The 19,828-nt window shown below is 42.7% G+C and overlaps 1 protein-coding gene and 1 long non-coding RNA gene across 36 annotated transcripts in view; one reads left to right on the forward strand and one right to left on the reverse strand.

Moving 5' to 3' along the window:
• KCNMA1 (potassium calcium-activated channel subfamily M alpha 1) overlaps positions 1-16,747 on the reverse strand; it is an 873,581-nt gene extending 856,834 nt beyond the window's left edge. For 9 of the 35 annotated variants that reach the window (XM_065551723.1, XM_065551720.1, XM_065551707.1 and 6 more), the window contains exon 1: positions 16,035-16,745. In XM_065551723.1, the coding sequence (XP_065407795.1) occupies positions 16,035-16,349 (315 nt within the window). In that variant the 5' untranslated portion in view covers positions 16,350-16,745. Of the gene's footprint in view, positions 1-16,034 lie in introns of all 35 variants that reach the window. The other 26 variants (XM_065551732.1, XM_065551722.1, XM_065551721.1 and 23 more) reach the window with 6 other exon arrangements.
• A 320-nt stretch (positions 16,748-17,067) lies between these two features.
• Positions 17,068-18,662, forward strand: LOC101950561 (uncharacterized). Its single transcript, XR_002889688.3, has 2 exons — positions 17,068-17,209; positions 17,699-18,662. It is a non-coding gene; the product is annotated as an uncharacterized LOC101950561 (long non-coding RNA).
• The last annotated feature ends 1,166 nt before the right edge of the window (positions 18,663-19,828 follow it).

Genomic DNA, 19,828 nt, shown 5'->3' on the forward strand with positions numbered 1-19,828 from the left:
AGTCTCATGATATTTTATGTTTTCATAAACCCAAATTTATGGAGTTGTGATTATGTGAGACTCTCACTTTCATCTAAAAACAAAAATAAGTTTTTAGCTCTTATGGTTGTGGAGAAAAATTTGAAAATGTGAATCAAATGTACCTACCAAGGCTCAGAAATCAGAAAACAAATAAAAAGAACCCATATTATATTATTTTTATGTCTGGATTTTTAAGCAAATACCATAATTTTTGAGGCCTGACTCATAATTTTTCAATATCTGAGGTTGGCAATACTGTAAAACTGAAGAAACATAGTTCAATTTCTGGCAGTACAATCTCTGACATAGTACAATCTCTGGCAGTTAGCTGCTGTACAAATGAGAAACATGGAATCTATGCATGAGTAAACAAATATGATAGCAGGCACATAAAATAACTGGGTGAATATATTAAACATATATTGATTGGATAACAATGGAACCCTATGTTTAGCATTTATAATATGTGGAGGCAAACACATTAAAAACACAATGGATTTGCGCTGTGATTTTCCATAAGAATATAAGAACAGCCGTACTGGGTCAGACCAATGGTCCACTAGCCCAGCATCCTGTCTTCCGACAGTGGCCAGTGCTACATGGTTCTGTGGGAATGAACAGAGGAGGGCAATTATTGAGTGATCCATCTTCTGTCATCCAGTCCCAGCTTCAGGCAGTCAAAAAGTAGCCCCAAATAGTCCAAAAATAGCCAAAATGGCTTAGGAGTGCAAGTCCCACCGTTTATTTTTAAAGGGTGTATTGGGGGTAGATGTGTATCCTTAGTATTTGCATACACAGAGTTGCACTGGGTTAACTTAAATTGTTATTTTAAAGCTATTTTATTAAACTAGTACAAAAGGATATGTGGATTCTTATTTCAATTTAACCCAGGCTTGATTCGAGTTAGCTTAAATAATTTAGGTTTAGGATAAACCAAAATAAGCCACTCTTAAACCAAGACAAGAGTGTCTACACAGAATTTTGCACCAGTTTAAACTAAAATTGTTTGTATTGAGACAAGCACTTAGTAGAACATCCTTATGTTATTGACTGAAAGATTGCTATGGTTCTCTTAAGGCATAATAATTTGATTTGAGCTTTTCAGAAGTAAATGTAGTAATTTCCATCAGCTCTTGGGGCAGTAAGTTCAGCAGGTTTCAAGTCACCTGGAATGATTATCTCCACCAATTATAAATGACACAGCCATTGTCTTTTTCTATGACAGTTACACAATACATATAATGCCTATATTCCCAGAGGATCCAAAAGACAAATACAGAAACTACATTCAGGATACACCACTGAAAAGTATTGAGCTCAGGGGTGAAACATAGCAAACACTTACTGGCCCACAGCAGCACTATTTAATAGTTAAAGTCAGTGAGGGAGACATTTCCATGACAGGAAAACCATAATAAATTCAAAACATATTTTAATTAAGTCTCTATTAGAGATGGGCAAAAAATTTTGTCTACAACTTTTTTTCATCTGAAAAAAAATATAGATTCAGGTCAACCAAAATATTTAATTAATTCAAGTCAAATTTGCCTAAATGTTTTGGTCCACAAAAACCCAAAACAAACAAACAAGGAAAAAAATTCTGAAATGGTTCGCGTTCACATTTTCTAAACAAAATGTTTCAATTAAAAATGCCTTTTTGTTTTGACTTTTACTGCAAATTTTACTTCTTTTGTAAACAGAAGTTCAAACAATCTAAAAACAAAATGATTTTTTTCGAGTTTTCAGTTCAGCCACTGATTAAAAGAAACTATGTAATAATGGAAACATAGGAAACTCTGAATATTAAGTGTTTGAAAACAAAAACTCTAGGGCCAAGATTTTTAATGATAATGGGCCTGAACCAAAGCCCATGGAAACAAATGGGAATATTTCCATTGGCTTCAGTGGCTTTTGGAGGAGGCCCTATAGCATTTTGTTTCTTTAATGTCACACATTTTGACTTTTTCACCCATCATCTCACACCAGAGCTCTTTATATACTGGATGAATTAGGAAGCAGTTGTTAAGTATAGCCTGTCACTATCTGTTTCATTTTAAGCTCAGTCTCAACATATGACGCACATGTCTATCTCTATACAGACTGCAAAGGGTTGCCAAAACCCCTAAGCTTGAGAGAAAATAAAGAGGTCATAACAAAATAGCTATGTCAACACTAGTCAGGGATATTGTCAGAGCCCATCTACGACATTTTTTAGCACAGCGGGGTTTCATCCGGAGTCATGGGTCCTGCCATTAAATTTTGCCAACCAGCTGGCTCCAGGTTCCCATCCACAGAGTGCACTGAAGACATCAGCCAGCCTGCTACAAAAGACTCCAGGTGTTCCCAGTGCCAGAACCAGGGCCGGCTCCAGGCACCAGCTTAACAAGCAGGTGCTTGGGGCGGCCAAGGGAGAGGGGCAGCACCTGCGGCAATTCGGGGGCGGCAGGTCCCTCACTCCCTTTAGGAGCGAAGGACCTGCTGCTGAACTGCCGCCGCCGATCATGGCTTTTTTTTTTTTTTTTTTGCTTGGGGTGGCAGAAATGCTGGAGCCGGCCCTGGCCAGAACACAGTGAGGATATACAGGCCAGCAATAAAGACAAGCCAGTCTGCTGGAACAATCTGCACTGAGATCCCACCCCGGTAATGCAGCAAGAAGAGATGGGTAGGAACTGTTACATATCATACATTGATAAAAAACAACGGCATGGAGATTAACAAAATGGGCCATAACTCATCTACAATTATTCCCAAATCTTTACTATTGTAGTTACCATATGATATTATTTAACAAGTTTGCATCATGCTCTTTGTAGAGCAAAAAAATGAAGCAGTTCCTGACCTTAAGAGCTTACAGCCTACAGTCTCAATCCTATAGGCACTCAATGGACAAAAATTCCTCGCAGTCCTGGAAGCACTCCATGCATGACACCCTGTCTCACTGTAGGGTTGCCAATTTTGGTTGGACATATTCCTGGAGATTTCATCTCATGACATAATCTTCAATTCCTGGAGACTCCCGGACAATCCTGGAGGGTTGGTAACCCTATACTAGTATCAGAAATATTATCAGTACTTGTGAATGGGGTGAGTCCCTAACCCCCTCCTCAACACAGCATTCTAATTCAGGGTATGTGCGCTAACAAACAATTCCTGTAGTTTGAATTTATTACTAACTCAAAATCAGCCCGATCTAGGCAACCCCTCTGCACTAATTCCCATTAGACAGAAGGGACACTCCCATCCCTTTATGTCCTGGCTGGAGAGAGATAATGTGACCTAGCTGTCATTATGATCAGCAATAATCACCTTGAATCTTAATGAAGGGTTTTAGCACCTGAGCTGTGGTTACTGAACAAGAGTCCTGCATTCCTATACCCAATGGATTAGAGTCTGCCACTTTTTTTGCAGTACCCTTGACCTGTTTCAAAAATGAATGTTAGCCATTTCAAAATTAAACATTTTACTTTCCTGTATACAAAAGAACAGAATAAATGTGCAATCCCATGAAATTTGATCTTGTGGTTTTAGCAACAAGCCACACAAGTTCCACTTTTGAAGTTTAGAATGTTACCAGAACACCTCAATGTTTTTATAACCTGGTATTACACAGGTCTCTTATCCTATTGTATATTAATGGTGGAGTGTCTTTATTTCTGCAGGCATTTTATACATTCAGTTCCAGAGATGTGTTCTAGTTTTGTACAAAACCTCTCTATTTCTGGCATAGGAGTTGAATGTAGGTCTTCTATACTTAAGCCATTACTTTTCTTTAAAGGAAAAACTGAAAGACCGCATACACCCACACACACAAAGCACCTGTGGATAAATAACCCCCTACAGCCCATAAAGGGAATAAGTGTAGCCATTCATGTCATATTCTGTTCAGAATAATCCCCACAAATTCAAGAAAATGGAGAGTACCAAAAAATACCAAACAAATGCATTGTTCCTCACTTACCACACTATTAAAATTATTTGAAAAGCAAACAACTTTAAACAAAACCCTTGTTTGTGTGGGAGCCATACCTCAGCCTCTTAGGCTGAAAGAAATTTAGGGCTAGACATGTATAAATGCTGCAGGCTAATGTATCAGATGTTATTGCCTTGAAGCATTTGTAAAATTGTACATAGGCACATTGAGGTACACTCTCCTGAGTCTGAGAGAGAGAGAGAGTGTGTGTGTGTGTGTGTGTGTGCGCGCGTGAGAGAGAGAGAGGTGTGCATGACAGGGGGAGCATGTTGAATTTATGCATAAATCAGTGAAATTCAGAGAACACTGCAAGATCAACATTTTCGAAGAAGGTGCCTAAACTTCAGATCTTAAATTCATATTCTGGTATCTCAATAAGCGACCAAATTTTCAGAATGCTGAGTACCCAGCACCTCCCACTGAAGTCAAATGAAGCTGCTGAGTGCTCCTCACTTTTGAAAAATCAGACCACTTATTGAGGTGCCTAAATATGAATTTAATAGCTTAACTTCAACCATTTATTTTTGAAAGTATTGGCCTAAGTGCCATGTATCAACAAAAATAGCACGTGCTACCCGACGCACAATTTCCAATAAAAATCATGCATACTTTAACAGAATGAATGTAAAAGAGTTATATGATATTAGTGCAAAGTAGAATACTGTTACAGCTATTACTAATTTAATAGTTCAGGGGAATTAAGTCTTCCATTCCTCTTCAATTCCTTATGCTTAAATACCATGTAGCATCAGACCTTTAAACAGTTGGGTAGTACTGTTAACAATGGACATTTGTGAACTTTTTTCATCATAGAGGTGGATGCATTCCAGCAATACACTAAGGGTCAGATTTTTAAAGGCACCTAAAGATATAGGTGAGGCTTTTGAAAATCCAAATTAACAGCTACCTGATTCTTTAGGAACCTAAATACTTTTAAAAATCTGATCCTAAGTGATTTCTGTGTATAGAGTTTGTAAAGTTCTTTGTGATCTTTCAGGAGTATAAGATATAGGGTAAAAATCCTGTTCCCTTTACTTATACAAAACCATTGCCATTACTTGCACAATTAAGGGGGAGAGGATTTTGCCTTATTATAACTTAACACATGAAGTAACTTCTGGAATGTTTAAGTATCTTGCCACCACTCAAAATTTTTAGAAGATAACTGTTAGAGTTTCATTCATTTTGGGTATTTTGCATATTTTAGGCACATTGGACTAACTTCATCACTGGCATACTTCACTTGAAGTCAACAGGCGTTTTATCTGCCTTAGGACTATAGGATCAGCCAATGACTCCTTCATATCCCAAAATCTGGTCAATATAACAGGCACCAAAGCTAGGCATGGCTTTTTTTTTTTAAGCCAGACTATTCCTACTGGAATACTTCACTACTTGGACATATAATTCACACCTCTCTCAAAAGTACAGAAGAATAAGTGTGGACTATAGCCCTATAAATGTACGGTGAAAAAAAACAAACAAAACAAAAACAAATATCTATTATAACAAGGAACCTCAAATGATGTGAAAATAATCTAAGGTTAATAGCAGTCCCTTGTTTCTGTTGTTGATACAAATTGGCACACTAACAAATATAAGTATATAGGGAAACCGGAATCTAAAATTAAAGGCTGTGCCACATAATAAAGACAGTTTAGTGCAATTGCATAATCTAACAGAATATTAGAAATATTCACTTATACAAAAGTTAAGGAAATGCAGGAAATCATCATCTAGTCAAAAGGAGGGAGAGGAGTGTGTGTATCACATATAATCTAAGGGCCAGACACTTATATAATGGGGGAGAGGGAATGTGAATAAATAGTCTAGAGGACTTAAATGGTATTATATATATGAGAAAGGTTTGCAGGATCATAACCGAAAAACTGTAACCCCACAACCCAATAGAAGCATATATTTATGATTAGCAAATAGGCTTTGTAATTCAACTGACTTCAGTCGCTTGTGGCCAATGGACTCAACTGAGAAAAACTGACAAGAGAATTGCATCACTCATGGCTAAGGATAAGATTTTGTCACAGAGGTCCCAGAAGTCATGGATTCTGTGACTTTCAGAGACCTCTGTGACATTTTATGTTTCAGCTTCAGCCCCGTGCCATGGGCGGCAGGGAGCTCCGCAGATCTCAGCCACGGCCACAGGAGATGGGGGCTGGAGCCATTAGTTTCTCCCCTCTCTCATCCCCTCCCCCAGCCAGGCACGCTCCTTATTTTTAGTAAAAGTCACAGACAGGTCGCAGGCTTCCGTGAATTTTTGTTTATTGCCCGCAACCTGTCTGTGACTTTTACTAAAAATAACCGTGACAAAATCTTAACCCATGGCCCACATAGTCCAAATAAGACAACTCTCCAGCCACTGGTAAATCAGCTCAATCATTTATGCCCAATGGAATACTCATGCAAATTCACAAAAATAAATAAATTCATCAGCATAGTTCTTCATAAAAAAAAAATCTTAAGCACTATATTTTGAACCATTTTATTTGAAATACAATGGCCGCCATTTACAAATAGTTACTACAGAGTATCTGAACCACAACAGTATTTCTTTATATAGAGAAGGGACATTAACTACAGCATCACTGATGCTGTGGTTACTCTTAACTTATCAATAGCAACCTTTGCATGTGTCTCGCTTTGAGTTTAACAAAAAGGAGACCAAAGTATTAAAGTATTTCATGCATAGTGGATAGAGTGTAGAAAGGCAAAGTGCAAAGAAAAAAGTAAGACAAATATTTAGCCACCATTTTTTTGGACAAGAGAAAGATATATTCTAAACTTACTTCTCTGTACATTAATAAACCAAACAATAAACATGTAACACGGTGGAATTTTATCTGATGGTTTTAGTGACAAGTCATTCAAGCTCCATTCTTGTGGTTTATAATTTTACCATAGCTCCTCAGTGGCATTATGACCTAGTATTAATGGGTATTTGTTTATCCCATTATAATTAATAGCGAGGGCATATTGTTTGCGCATGTATTTTATATTCAGTTCTGCATATAAATTCCAGTTTTTCCATCAATACTGTATATTTGACAGATTAGGTCGGCATTTATTATATGCCATTACATACACACAATTAAAGGACATAAAAGTCTGAAGAAGGATTTCCCTTTATACACAATAAATGCAAAACTAGCTTTTATAGCATGCTTTTTAGCCATAAATCTCAAAGCATTTTACAAAAAGAAAAAAGAAAAAAAAAAAGAGTATTATTACTCCTAGTTTACAGATGGAGGAACAGAGAAGTGACGTGACTTGTACAACTAGTACACATGTTTATTAAAATATTGGCAAGGATACATGAAATGCTATATTTCAAATGCACCAAACTAAGGCCCCAATCCTGCAAATACTTTTGCACACATTTAACTTACTTAGTGGGAGAAGTCCCAGTTAAAACACTCAGGATTTGCAGGCTTGGGACCTAGCTGCAAACATAAGCCCTAGTCCTTCAAACTGATCCATGTGAGTGGAGACCTTTGCCCATGCATGGCTCTGTTGAATTCAGTGTGGCTCTGCAAAAGTGCAGATGCCCACCCATGATGATCACTTTGCAGGATAAGGACCATGGTAGATGTACTATCAATACAGTTTCAGCACCCAGATTTTCATTTCAGAGGGGCCAAGAAGTAGTTAAAAATGTTAATGTGACCCCACCACACACACACACACACACACACACAAAAGTTTCTAACTTTTCTCCTGTAGTGTTAGAAACCCAAACATAACAGCAATGGGGTAAGCTAGCACATGTCCAAGATAATTAAAATACAAAAAGTACATTAACAGCATGAATGGTGAAAAACTGGATTAGATTTTTTTTTAAATTCAGTTTTAATGTTCAAAAATGTTAACAGATAAGATTTTTTAAAGTGTTTTAAAGTGCATAATACTCATCCAGGGCCTGGACCAAAGCCCACTGAAGTCAGTGAAACTGTTTCCATCAAATTCAACAGGCTTTGGTTAAGGCTCTCAGGTTCTGGAGCTACCAAACGGACAAATACATATCACAGATCATCCAAAAGCAACATGGCCAAATCAAACTGAACCCTACAGCATTGCATTCATTCAAACAGGATCATATACACTATCTATGGGAATGAAGTGTTCCTTTCATAGGTCCAAAACTGGCATATAATCAGGGACTATTAATATCTAGACTTCAAAATGGGCCCTTCCATAGCAATACAACTCCATTAGAATTGGTCAAATAAGGTGAATTAATACATTATTCCATGTGTGTGCATATAATTTATTCACCCAGGTTTAAAGCTGGGATAATTATTTGACTAATATATGCATGAATAATTTGACAAATTTAATTTATTTAAAAAAAAAATTCACCCAAGTCCAATCTCCACCTTCAAAGACACAAGCACTAACTGATTCTTCCACTGTACCTCCAGTCTTCATTTTGGTCCAAAGCAGCTGGGCTGGTTCTGTGTTTCATAAAAAGAATGGCTTTATCCCCTCCCTCCCACCCAACCACACACACAAGCTTACAGGGCCCAATTATCCACTGCCCTACACCTTTTGTTGTCATTTATCCCCGTGCAAATGACAGGTGTAATAGGTGTAAAATGTTACTGTTGTGGTAGAGTTTTGCACCCACATTACACTGGAGCAAATGAGAACACAGGGTATAAGGCAGTGAAGAACTGGGCTCAAATACCTCAGCAGGGTATCAATTCTGTAAATGCCCTTCTACTTGCAACACATTATCTCTTGTCCCCACCTTCCTTTCAGTTCCTGAATTCAAACTTGCAGGAGAATAATGCATTTCCTTCCCTCAAAGTAGATGTTTTATATATATACACACACACTATATTTCCTCTGACAAGAAACTCCACCAAATGCATGTTCAGAGTGCAGCTTTTTAAGCTTTCCCTGGACAAATTTCAATTGGGAATCTGAAAACTTGAATATTCAACTTCCTGAAATTCCAGGATCTTCATACAATTCCAGACAGATAACTTTTCATCAAAGCTGAAAGGATCCCCTCCTTCTTCCCCTTAGTATCCTGCTGAATACTCTATATTGTCATATTCCTGTATCTAGCTAGGTTCTAGGACTTCCATCCTACAATCTAGCACACTAGAATATGTAGGGTTACCATACCTCCTCTTTTTCCCGGACATGTCCGGCTTTTCGGCAGTCAAACCCCCGTCCGGGGGGAATTGCCAAAAAGCCGAACATGTCCAGGAAAATGGCGGCTCTGCTCCTCCCCGACTCTTCGGCTCTGTTTAAGAGCCGGGCTGCCCGAGCGCTACCGGCTTCGGGCAGCCCCCGTGCCTCCAGACCCTGCGCCCCCAGCCAGGCACTTCCCCGCCCAGGCTCCGGCGGCGCAGGGTCCGGAGGCACGGGGGCTGCCCGAAGCCAGTAGCGCTCGGGCAGCCCGGCTCTTAAACAGAGCCGAAGAGGAGCAGAGCCTCCAGCCGCGGCGGCTCTGCGTAACTTACACTGTGTCAGTTACAAAGAGCCGAAGAGGAGCAGAGGTGTAAGTTACACTTACACAGTGTAAGTTAGGCAGAGCCACCGCGGCTGGAGGCTCTGCTCATCTTTGGCTCTGTTTAAGAGCCGGGCTGCCCGAGTGCTACCGGCTTCGGGCAGCCCCGTGCCTCCGGACCCTGCGCCGCCGGAGCCCGGGAGGGGAGGTGCCCGGCTCGGGGCACAGGGTCCGGAGGCATAGGGGCTGCCCAAAGCCCGAGCGCTACCAGCTTCACGGTTTGCCGGGCAGCCTCCAGACCCTGCGCCCCCGGCTGGGCGCTTCCCCTCCCGGGCTCCAGCTGCGCTGGGGAAGTGCCGGCTGGGGACGCAGGGTCTGGGGGCTGCCCGGCAAACACAGAAGCCGGTAGCACTGGGGCAGCCCTTTCCCCCTGGCTGGGAGTGGAAGGGAGGAGGGGGCGGAGTTAGGGTGGGGAAGGGGTGGAGTTGGGGCGGGGCTAGGGGTGGGGAAATGGGCGGGGCCAGGGCCCGTGGAGGGTCCTCTTTTTTTATTTATGAGATATGGTAACCCTAAGTATATGTCACCATTGCTGGTTTACTGCCTGATCAGGCAAAGGTGCTGCACAGGCAAACCCTTAAACTCACACAGAACCTCACTGAAGTCATTTGGGTTTTATAGGGACAGAAGGATCAGGACATTAAATGCTGACTGTGGTTCCATAGTTAGCATGTTGGTCACCACATGCTCCATACTCTGAAGGCCTGTTGAAATAAGGAGCTTTGATGAGAGAAACTCACAATCCACTTCCCTGTGATTGTACTGAAGGGCTACAAGAGTGTCTATGTTTTTCAGTGTAGGATTCCACAGAAGACTCTCCTGTTCAGAAAATTTAGGTCGCAAGCTAGATTGATTTAAAAGATCCTTTAAGAGGACTTACAGCAGTGCCTCACACACATTCTCTATTGCAGACCGACATGGAACTGTTAAAGGTTATATTTAGACCTAGTGAAGACTCTAAATTTTCACAGTGAATCTACATTTAGGGTTATATACTGCATGCAGGAATCCCACTGGCATCAGACTTGGGTATGTGGATCAATATTAAACAGCACAAAGCTCCTTATCACAGTTGTTGCTTCAATTGTGCTTCACTGGGAAAAAGTGAGATGTCTAGTGGTTTCCATAGTAACACTTACACTTACATGTGATGTGATGGGGTAATCCAGGGTTATATTAGAGCACTTTACTTTAGATTTTGCTTTTTATTTTTTTCCTTTGTCAAACATATTCGTTGCAAAAGCCAGTGTATGGTGCTAGGTCAGAACAGTGATTAACTCAAGGCCTGCTAAAGGGCTTTTTGTTTGCCTTTTAAAACACTATCCAGATCTTTGATATTTTGGATTTGTGTCTATTTTTATCATCTACATTTTTAAAATTGAAATGAATTTGGTAATGAATTAGGAGCTTTGGAGACTGAAACCACATTTTTTTTCCACAGCAGATGTATGGCCTGGGTGGTGTACAGCAGTGTGAGCATCTCAATGCAGGTGCCTAATTGCTGTTCTGGAATGAACAGCTAAAGGATTGAAGGTAGTTCTGCCTTCGAGGCCCTTTCCTTCCTTGACCTCTCTGATGACATATTCACATCACAACTGGCAACCTGCCCACTAAAAACAGAACTCAGACTCACCAAGTAGTTTCATACAGTCAACCAGAAGATGGTAATGTCTCAGTCACTATCAACATTTGGCCAGGTTTGACCTCTAACCTAAAAGCAAAATGCTCTATAGTTCACTATTAATCTCATGAGCCATCCAATCCTCTTCTGTTCTTTTGCTTCTGTTTGGTATGTATTAAAAAGAGAGGCAAGACAAGCTTTGTATAGGCAGCTTTGAACCGAGGACGCTCCCACCTTACAGATATGTGCATATCTGACACACAGGTATACACCTGATATATCTGGATATTTGGGTTTTTTGGAGGGGTGTCCACAGATTAAGACGTCACTACATAAAAAGCTAAAATGTCTGTCTATATGTTATATAGAGCTGATCCGAAAATGGGGCATCCTTTCCAGGGAAATTTTTGACTTTTCATGGCAAACTTTTTCCAGTTTAGGGTTTGGTTTGTGGATGAAAATTCTAACATTTTCAAGGAAAACACATACTTCATGAAAATTTTAGTTTCATTGAAAATCCAATTTGCCCATCAAAAACAGCTGACAGATTTTTTTTTCCAACCAGCCCTAACACTATGTGATTTTTTAAAATCTACTGAAATAAGTGGCCTAAGTTAATTGCAAAGAGGAGTTTTATGGTTAGTAGTTAATAATTTCAGTCACTCACTAGGTGTGTCCCAGTGATTTGCAAGCAAATTCCCCAAAACATCTGTTTTTAGAGAAACAGCTGTGAACGCTATGGACCGGGCTGTCGCAAAGATGTGCCATACCAGAAGGAGCTCTGGGAGACATAATAACTAAGGCATAATGCCCTCTGGGGATCCAGGGAGCACAGATAAAGTGCCAATGCCCCACCCTTCCAGAGGGAACTCTGCATCTGGTCACCTCCTCAAAAGGACTCCCATTGGGCCCACTCCCTGTCTTGCATTCCCATGAAATCCCTGTGGGAAAGACATTCTACATGTCCTCTCTTTCCATTGCAAACCTGAGCAAGGGCCAGGCAGTCAGTCTGATTAGCTTGTTTATAGATTAACTGGTATATAACCAAACACCCTGAAGGTAGAGTAATGTCCTTCAGGAACACAGGCATTGCGAGTAGCAGGTCCATCTAATCCAGTATCTATCAAGTGACCAATACCAGATGCTTCAAAAAAAGTTCCAAGAAAACCTGTAATGGTTTTATGTCCATGGAGGAGGTGGTTCCATCCTAAGCTCAGACGAGTAGTGATCACTTTATGCCTTGAAGCACAAGGGATTATATCCCTTATTTTTTCAATCCCATCAAATGTAATTGTGTAAATTACACAACGCAAATGTAATTCTTATTATTCATATTTGAATCTTTTTATTGTATTGCCATACATAATAGCACGTAAAATGACCAATCTACCTTATTCCTATCTCATGTTCTGCCATTTTAAATACTAATTTAGGAACTGAACAGGTTTGCCAAAGAGGACAGAGAAAAAGCAAACCATACTCAAGAACCTCTTCCTAATTCTTAATAAGAAAACAGCTACTTACTACTTAAGATGCAGTGCTAAACACAAGACATTGAGAAACAAACAGCATTTTACAACTCTCTAAAAGACTAAAGGCATCGTTGCAAAAATAAAATGAAAATGTGTACCTTGTTAGATACAGAACGAACAGACAAAAAATAGTGGCCAGAAATTGCAGTGACTTTTATACTATCTGAAGTACTGATTAACACAGATCAGAATTTACATCATTCTCTCTGGCAGACTGGAAAAAAAAAGTAAGAAAGAAAGAAATATTGCCATCTTTCAAATTAAGCCTACAGTCCAAAATAAATTGTAACTTCAAGAGTTAATAGCAAAAATGGAGAGTATTAATTTCATATTACTATGCAATAGTTTTGGAATTTTGAAAAGCATTCTATTGGATATTATCATTCCCTTCTCTCTTGTTGTATCCATCCCTAAGAAAAGTAAAACGCAGCCGCCACACATTTTGTATCGCACAAAGGGTTAAATACAGTGTTTAATATTTTTAAAGTCCAAAAACAACTGTTAACACAATGCAGTCAAAAATAAAAAAGCAAGAAAAGGAACTGTAGCTCCATACAATGCATCCGCTAAAAAGAGCTAGATCCACAAAGTGAATCTGACAGAGTCCTGCAGGAATATTAAGTACAGGACTTTAAAATGGGGTTCTAAGGAAAAGCATATGGCAACTGATTTGCTGCTATTGGAATAACAGGTGATGGAATTCCTGGAATCTGCATGAACTTGATGTACTGATCAGCTGCTGACAAAGTTATTCTGCTCCCTGTGACTTTAATACATGAGCAAATTATTTGGTATAAATCATAGAAGTCAGAGATGGAAAAGATTTATTAGAACACTGTGACCACTACTTATGTAGATACAAGGAGTAGGATATTTTAACTCTGCCCCACCAGCAGAGAAGGAAAAGGGACATACTAGGGAGGAAGAGTTCTTCTCATGCCAAACACATGGGTCAGCCCCAGTACTTCTGCTGGGTGTTCAAAGTAGAGGACATAACATACATGTGAATGTGTGCATATTCACACGTCTATTGCGGCAGCCTTTCCCAAGTGGCCATGGGGCATAAAGCTTGTGCAGAAGTTTAAGGGGCTTTCATTTATCATTTCAGCTGGTATCTGTTGCAGGCTCCTTTTCTAGCGTTTGCAGTACAATCACGCATTCTTTGTGCACCCAGAACTCTCGATGAAATCAGTGGGACTACTGGGTGTGCCAGTAATGCAGCACTGGGGCCTTGCTAATTATTCTTTACCAAATGCTAGAAAACCTGAACAAATTTAATAGGTACATCCTAAAAAAGGTGCACATCTCCTCCTGCCCGCAGAGTCCTCCACTGTCCTCCCTAACCTCTTCCACAGACAGATCATCATGGAGCTGGCTATTTTAGCTCCAAGATGGCTTACTATTGGATGAGGATTTGTCCTGCACAAATAAGTAAGCCCTGAGACAACTCAAACATAAAAGGTTCAGAGCAGTGGTGACAGACAATTATTTAACTCAATAAACACATTTGGCCTGTTTGAAATGGATGTTTAGAAGACAATTTAGATGTGCCTTTCCTAACTTTCCTTAAGAGATATGTGAGCTGCTTTAAATGACCACCTCCTAAGAACGGATTTTCAGTCCAAGGACATTTATGAAACCACTATAATAAACAGTTTGTTAAAAGGTGGCTTGCTCTAGCTTTTGAATCTCATGGGTGAAGAAATAGGCGATGATGTCAATCACTTTTTAGGATTTTCTGTATCCTTTGTGCCTTCTGTGGCTCATCACCACCAGCGGAGGAGGGGACTAAAAATATAGAGGGGGAAACTCCAGACAAATCTAGCTAGATACCCCTCTCTTGGGAATTTGGTTTTTCCTTTCACAGGAACCAGTATTTTCCAAAACACACATTTATTGTCATAAAATACAATTATGAGCACACCTGACAAATCTCTCCTTCCACAAGCTCACATTTCAGTTACCTTGGAGATTTCTTGTTTAATAAAAGTATCTCCCATTGCCTGGTATTTTTTCTGTAAGTCAAACCTGAGTTACAAGTTTCACTTTATCCCATCTATTTAATTGCCACATTTTCCACTGATAGCACAATTATTATAAACCCAGATTATTTCCAACTGAAATTAAGAGATTCTTCTTTAGGCAACTTTACCATAAATTACCCAAACATCGCAAGAAAGATATTAATGAACTGTGTCACATTTCCCAAGATGCTACATGCTAACCTTACTTTATAACTTTTTCCTATTTCCAGTTAAAAAAATAACCCTCTTGTGCAGCCAGGTTGTGCCAGATCATATGTGGCGGGGGAGGGGCAGGCAGCACACTATACGTCAAAGCAAGCTAGCAACCTAGCAACCATATATTAAAAGGTGTGTGTGTTCTTGTGAGTATTTGTGTGCCAGGAATAACTAAAGCAGATATTATTCCATGTGTAATCCAAAAAATGTGAAAAGGGAAGGGGAGAAACTCCAGCTGCCAATCTATTTTGGGGTCTTAAATTGCCTGTCAAAATCCACTTTAGCAAATTCAAAGCCTTAACACTTTCTGTCCCATTTCTCTCAAATAAAAAAAAGGAACGATCATGATCATTTTTGTTTAGCCATGATCAGTCTCCTAGTTTGGATTTTGAAGACGACCTCAGAGAAGCTGACATGTTCACTGCACTACTTCCCATCTGGTAAGGTGTAAATGGTGGCAGGACTCCGATTCACCTTTAAGTGCTAAATCCTGGGGAAATTATAGAAGAAAATTTGATCCAGTGCAGTTACTTACAAATTCACAAAATACATTTACATTTACCACACCAAACAGAAGCCTAAGAGAGGCGCTTGGTCCTGTGAACCTAGCCTCAAGGGGAATGAATTCTACCAAGTTTTTCCTTCCTGATGACATGGAAGAAAACAACTTAATTCAGCAAAGAATAACCAGCACCACCAACTATCCTTCCCCTGAGAGGTCTCTCTAGTCTAGGGGAGCGTCATCTTAGGGGCCATCTCCGCGGAACTGTCCCGCTATGTCAAGGGGCAGTATTGACCTGGCCGACAGGCAGCAGACGGGAACTCTCCTTTCACCAGCCGCTGAAGATGGAGCCGTCTCTGGGGAAACATTTCCTAACGTGACACCAAACAGAGCCACCCTACAATACTCAGCCGCCGCGGCTCCTCTCACGGAACCTAAAAGGCGACCCTACAACAACACCGCCACAGCGATCAACGCTTCAGTGCGCGACCCTACAATAAACACCAAACAACCCTCGCCTTCGCTCCCAGCTCCCCAGCGCCTTGGAGACCCCTTGAAATCACCCCCACGGACGGGGCACCCTCACCCCTCCGCCAGGGGAAAGGGGGGGCTCACCTTGTTTTTGACCCCGCAGTGACAGCAGACGGTCCACAGGTACTTGAGGGTCCTCCAGAGCAGGATGATAAAGAGCCCGCCAAAGAACGTGACCATGGACGAGGCGAGGAAAGCCCACCACATGCGCTGTCCGCGGCTATCGCAGGGCACCTCCATGGTCACCGGGATGATGAGCGCATCCATCTTGGGCACGCTGACCGGGGACGAGGACGAGTCCGTGTTGAGATTGCTGGCGCTGATGCTGTTACTCATTCTAATGCCGCCGCTGCCTCCCGAGGCGCTGCTGCTGCTGCCGACGCCGCTGCCATTTGCCATAGCTAACAACTAGCAGGGCGCGCGGGGGCTCCGGAGAGCTCCCCCCACCGCCAGCGCCCCCCAAAACACCCCTCACCAGCCATGCCGCGCAGTCCCCGGGCCCCCCGGCCGATGCCAAATGTCCCCCTCCTGCTGCTGCTGTGGAGAGGAGATGCCCACCCCCCGCTTCCTCTTCCTCCCAGATCCACGGCCCCCACCCCAACCCCCAAATCGCAACCCCCACGTCCACCAGGCTAATGCCTCGAGCCACCCGCGCCTTCTCCAAGGTACCCAGAGCCGCACACACCCCGCCCCCAACGGGTCTCTTCCAGCTTCTGCCTCGGCTCTCCCCGGCGGTGGTTTATTAGTAGCAGTCTTGAACTTGTTTATTATTAATAATCAACCCCCCCCCCCCGTGCACACCCTCCTCCTCCTCCTCCAAGTCCAGCCCCTTCCGCGCCTCTCCCCACTCTCTCCAGGCAGCAGCCTCCTGGGGATCTTAATTCATCCTCCACTTGCCCATCTGCGCTCGTGCTGCTGCTGCCTCCTCCTCTCCCATCCTTCAGGGTCCTCCTCCAGGGCTGAGGCGGCGGCTGCTGCTCCGCCAGGCACGCGGCCACACACCAGCCCCCAGCTGCCCCGGCTGGGTTTGTCTGCGCCTCCCTCTCTGCTCCTCTTCTACCTGTCAGCTGCAGCCGCCGGTGACACCTGCGGGAGACGCGCTTTCGCAGCCCTTGCGACTCGTGTGGCCCGGGCGCAGGGGGGTGATGAGCGCATGAAGGAGACCCTGGGGGGCTTTCCCCAGCTCGGGACTCGGCGGCTGCTGGAGCAGAGGATGCTGAGCTCAGGAGAGCACCGGCTGCCGGTTCCCCATGGTCACGGTACGGCAGTGGCTTGGCACTTTCCACCCTACGAGCTTCCTTCTCCCGTGCGCTCGGCTCTCCAGCTGGCCCAGGTGCCCCCGCTCCGGAGAAGCCGCCGATTGGGCTGGATGAGGCGCACGAGAGACACAATTTACAGGTAGCAGCGAGGCGGAGCCACCCTCAGCCCGAGCCTTGCCCGCCCAACAAGTCCTGCTCGCCTAGCTGAGAGCATTGCTGCCCTCTCCCCGGCTCCGGGGCGCGGATCGCCTGAGCCAAGATGGGGATCGACGGATGGAGAGAAGGAGGGAGGGGGAGCACGGGGAGGGTGCAAACAAAATCCCCCCCACACACTTAAAAGCCAATGTGCTCTTGGCTGGTTTGGTGACTGCCAGTGACGTACCGGCTAACGCACGGTGCCTGTCATGTCTCTGTGTCTCGCCCCCCTCCCTTCGGCTAATGCGATTTATTTCCAATACCGATGTTTTCCATCCTCTCTCTGTACAACAGATCGTAGTGCCTGGAATACGAAATGCGGAGCAGAGAGAGAGACACACACACCGAGAGAGATGGGACTGGGCAGCGGAGGTGCTGGAAGCTTGCTCGGGTGCCATTCATCCTATTTATTCCTCCATCTCCCTCCCTGGAAGTAGCAAGGCCAGTGCAATTAACCAGGCGCAGCAAGACGAAGAGGGAGAGCAGGGGCGTTAATCCTGCTGGGAGGTGCGGGGGGGCAGAAGCGAGGATTTCTGCCCAGTTTAATTCAATCAGAATCTTAATGCGAAACTGCGAGGTGTTTTGTTGGGGGGGGGAGAGGTTATATGTGAGGAGGAGGGGCAGAGAAGGGAGAGAAACAGATCTTCCAAACGCCGGTGGCTGGTTGAGTTGCAGCAGCAGGTGCCAGGAGATGCGGGGAGGAGTTGCTGTTTCCAAAGCTCGCTGGAAAAAAAAAAGTGAACTGAACATGGGGAAACCGGGGGAGGGGTCTTTCCCATGCGTTACAAACACTGTAAATGGCTGAATGGCCCAGGTGCCTCCATGAAATGTAATCTAATAGAAAAGAAACAACAAAAATCTCCTCTGATCCTGGCGCTTTTCGTCTGCCCATTACAAAGAAGCTGAAGATAATTTTTTAAAAATGGTTTTTAATCCCCCTTCGACACATGCTCCGCTAACCCTGTTGTCTGCATAACTTGCTAGGCAGATCCTGCCGTCCTCTCTCCAAAGCTAAACTACCAAAGCCTGTGCATGCATGACATTTCCCCAGCAGATCTGTTTATTGGTCGTACATAGAGCCACCATTATAAAATAATCATTACTTAACCTCTGGCCGTAATGGTGTCTATTTCTGCATCTGTCATGGACACTTTTTAAAAATCGAAGTAACCACATTTGAAGACTGCATTAAGCTTTTCTAGAGGGTAGCTTTTGAAAAATACACTAACCTGACCTACTAATACATAGTGCAATTTGATCCAAGTGTGTAAGTGTATTATTGTAGTTTGCTCCTGTACACCTCCCATATTCCACCAGAGAGGTGGCTTCTTCTCAGTGGTAGGCTGATGACCTCTCTGACATACAGAAGTAAGTTATCACAGTAAATACAAAAGTCTTTGTATGTTAGGAAATACTACACACCTGGCCCCTTAGGAAACTGGCTAATGGCCAGATATTTAACACCTGGGAACTAGAGGATTAGCAAAGATTGCTGTGACAAGGAAGGAGGAAGTTCTTCTAGCGGGTGGAAAATGGGTCAGGTTGTGAAGTGTTCTCCCTGACACACACATCCCCAGATTATGGTGGTGACATTGGCTTCCCCCCTCTTTGTTACCAGTTATTGACTGCTCACGGGAGTTTAAAAACCCACAGAGGGGACAGCTGGTGCTGCAAAAATGTAATTATTAGATAACCCCACACTTGAACTAGGATTAGAACCTTGATAGTAGCTCAATTGCCAGAGGCCTCTGGGTTGGAGATGAAGGAGAGAGCTCCCTTTAACGTGGGTTATACATACATAGGAATCCCTGTACCCATCAGGATAAAGCAGCATTTGTGGAATAGAACAGAGATGGTTGTGTACCAGTGCACAGCCACTCCTCCATACCTGATTTTTCAGCGATACCAGTGGAAACTGTAGGTCACCAACACCTTTGGAAACTGGGGTAAGAGGATTCCCAATGAAGGTCCCTGAACACTGGAATTTGCTGTGCAGACTGGCCTGGTTTTTTCAAGCAGCAGTTCCCACACCTACAAAGAATCCTCTTTTTAAAAGGTTGGGATCAGGATAGATCTTAACAGGCACTAAACCCTAATTAAAGTTGTTTTTTAAAAAATAATTTCCTTAGCCTGTTCACACTCCCTTTGCACTTCTTTATATGAATATTCCAGCATGCAGTTCATTGTGAATACTTGTGAAATGTTAATTTTAGGTTTCTGCTGATCAAATATTCATATTACATAACTAACTAAACAGTGCATAGGGAACTCTAAGTTGTAATTTCATACTTGATATCCAGTTTGAAATCCTTCCTGCTGTTTAGTTGCATACGGTCACAATCCTGCAAAGACTTATGCACATGCTAAACTTCACCCTGTGTAAACCAACTGACTTCAAATGGTGTGATTTAAGTAATCCGTTAA

Source organism: Chrysemys picta, chromosome 7 (genome assembly GCF_011386835.1).
Source record: "Chrysemys picta bellii isolate R12L10 chromosome 7, ASM1138683v2, whole genome shotgun sequence".
In the NCBI taxonomy this organism is placed as follows: Eukaryota; Metazoa; Chordata; order Testudines; family Emydidae; genus Chrysemys; species Chrysemys picta.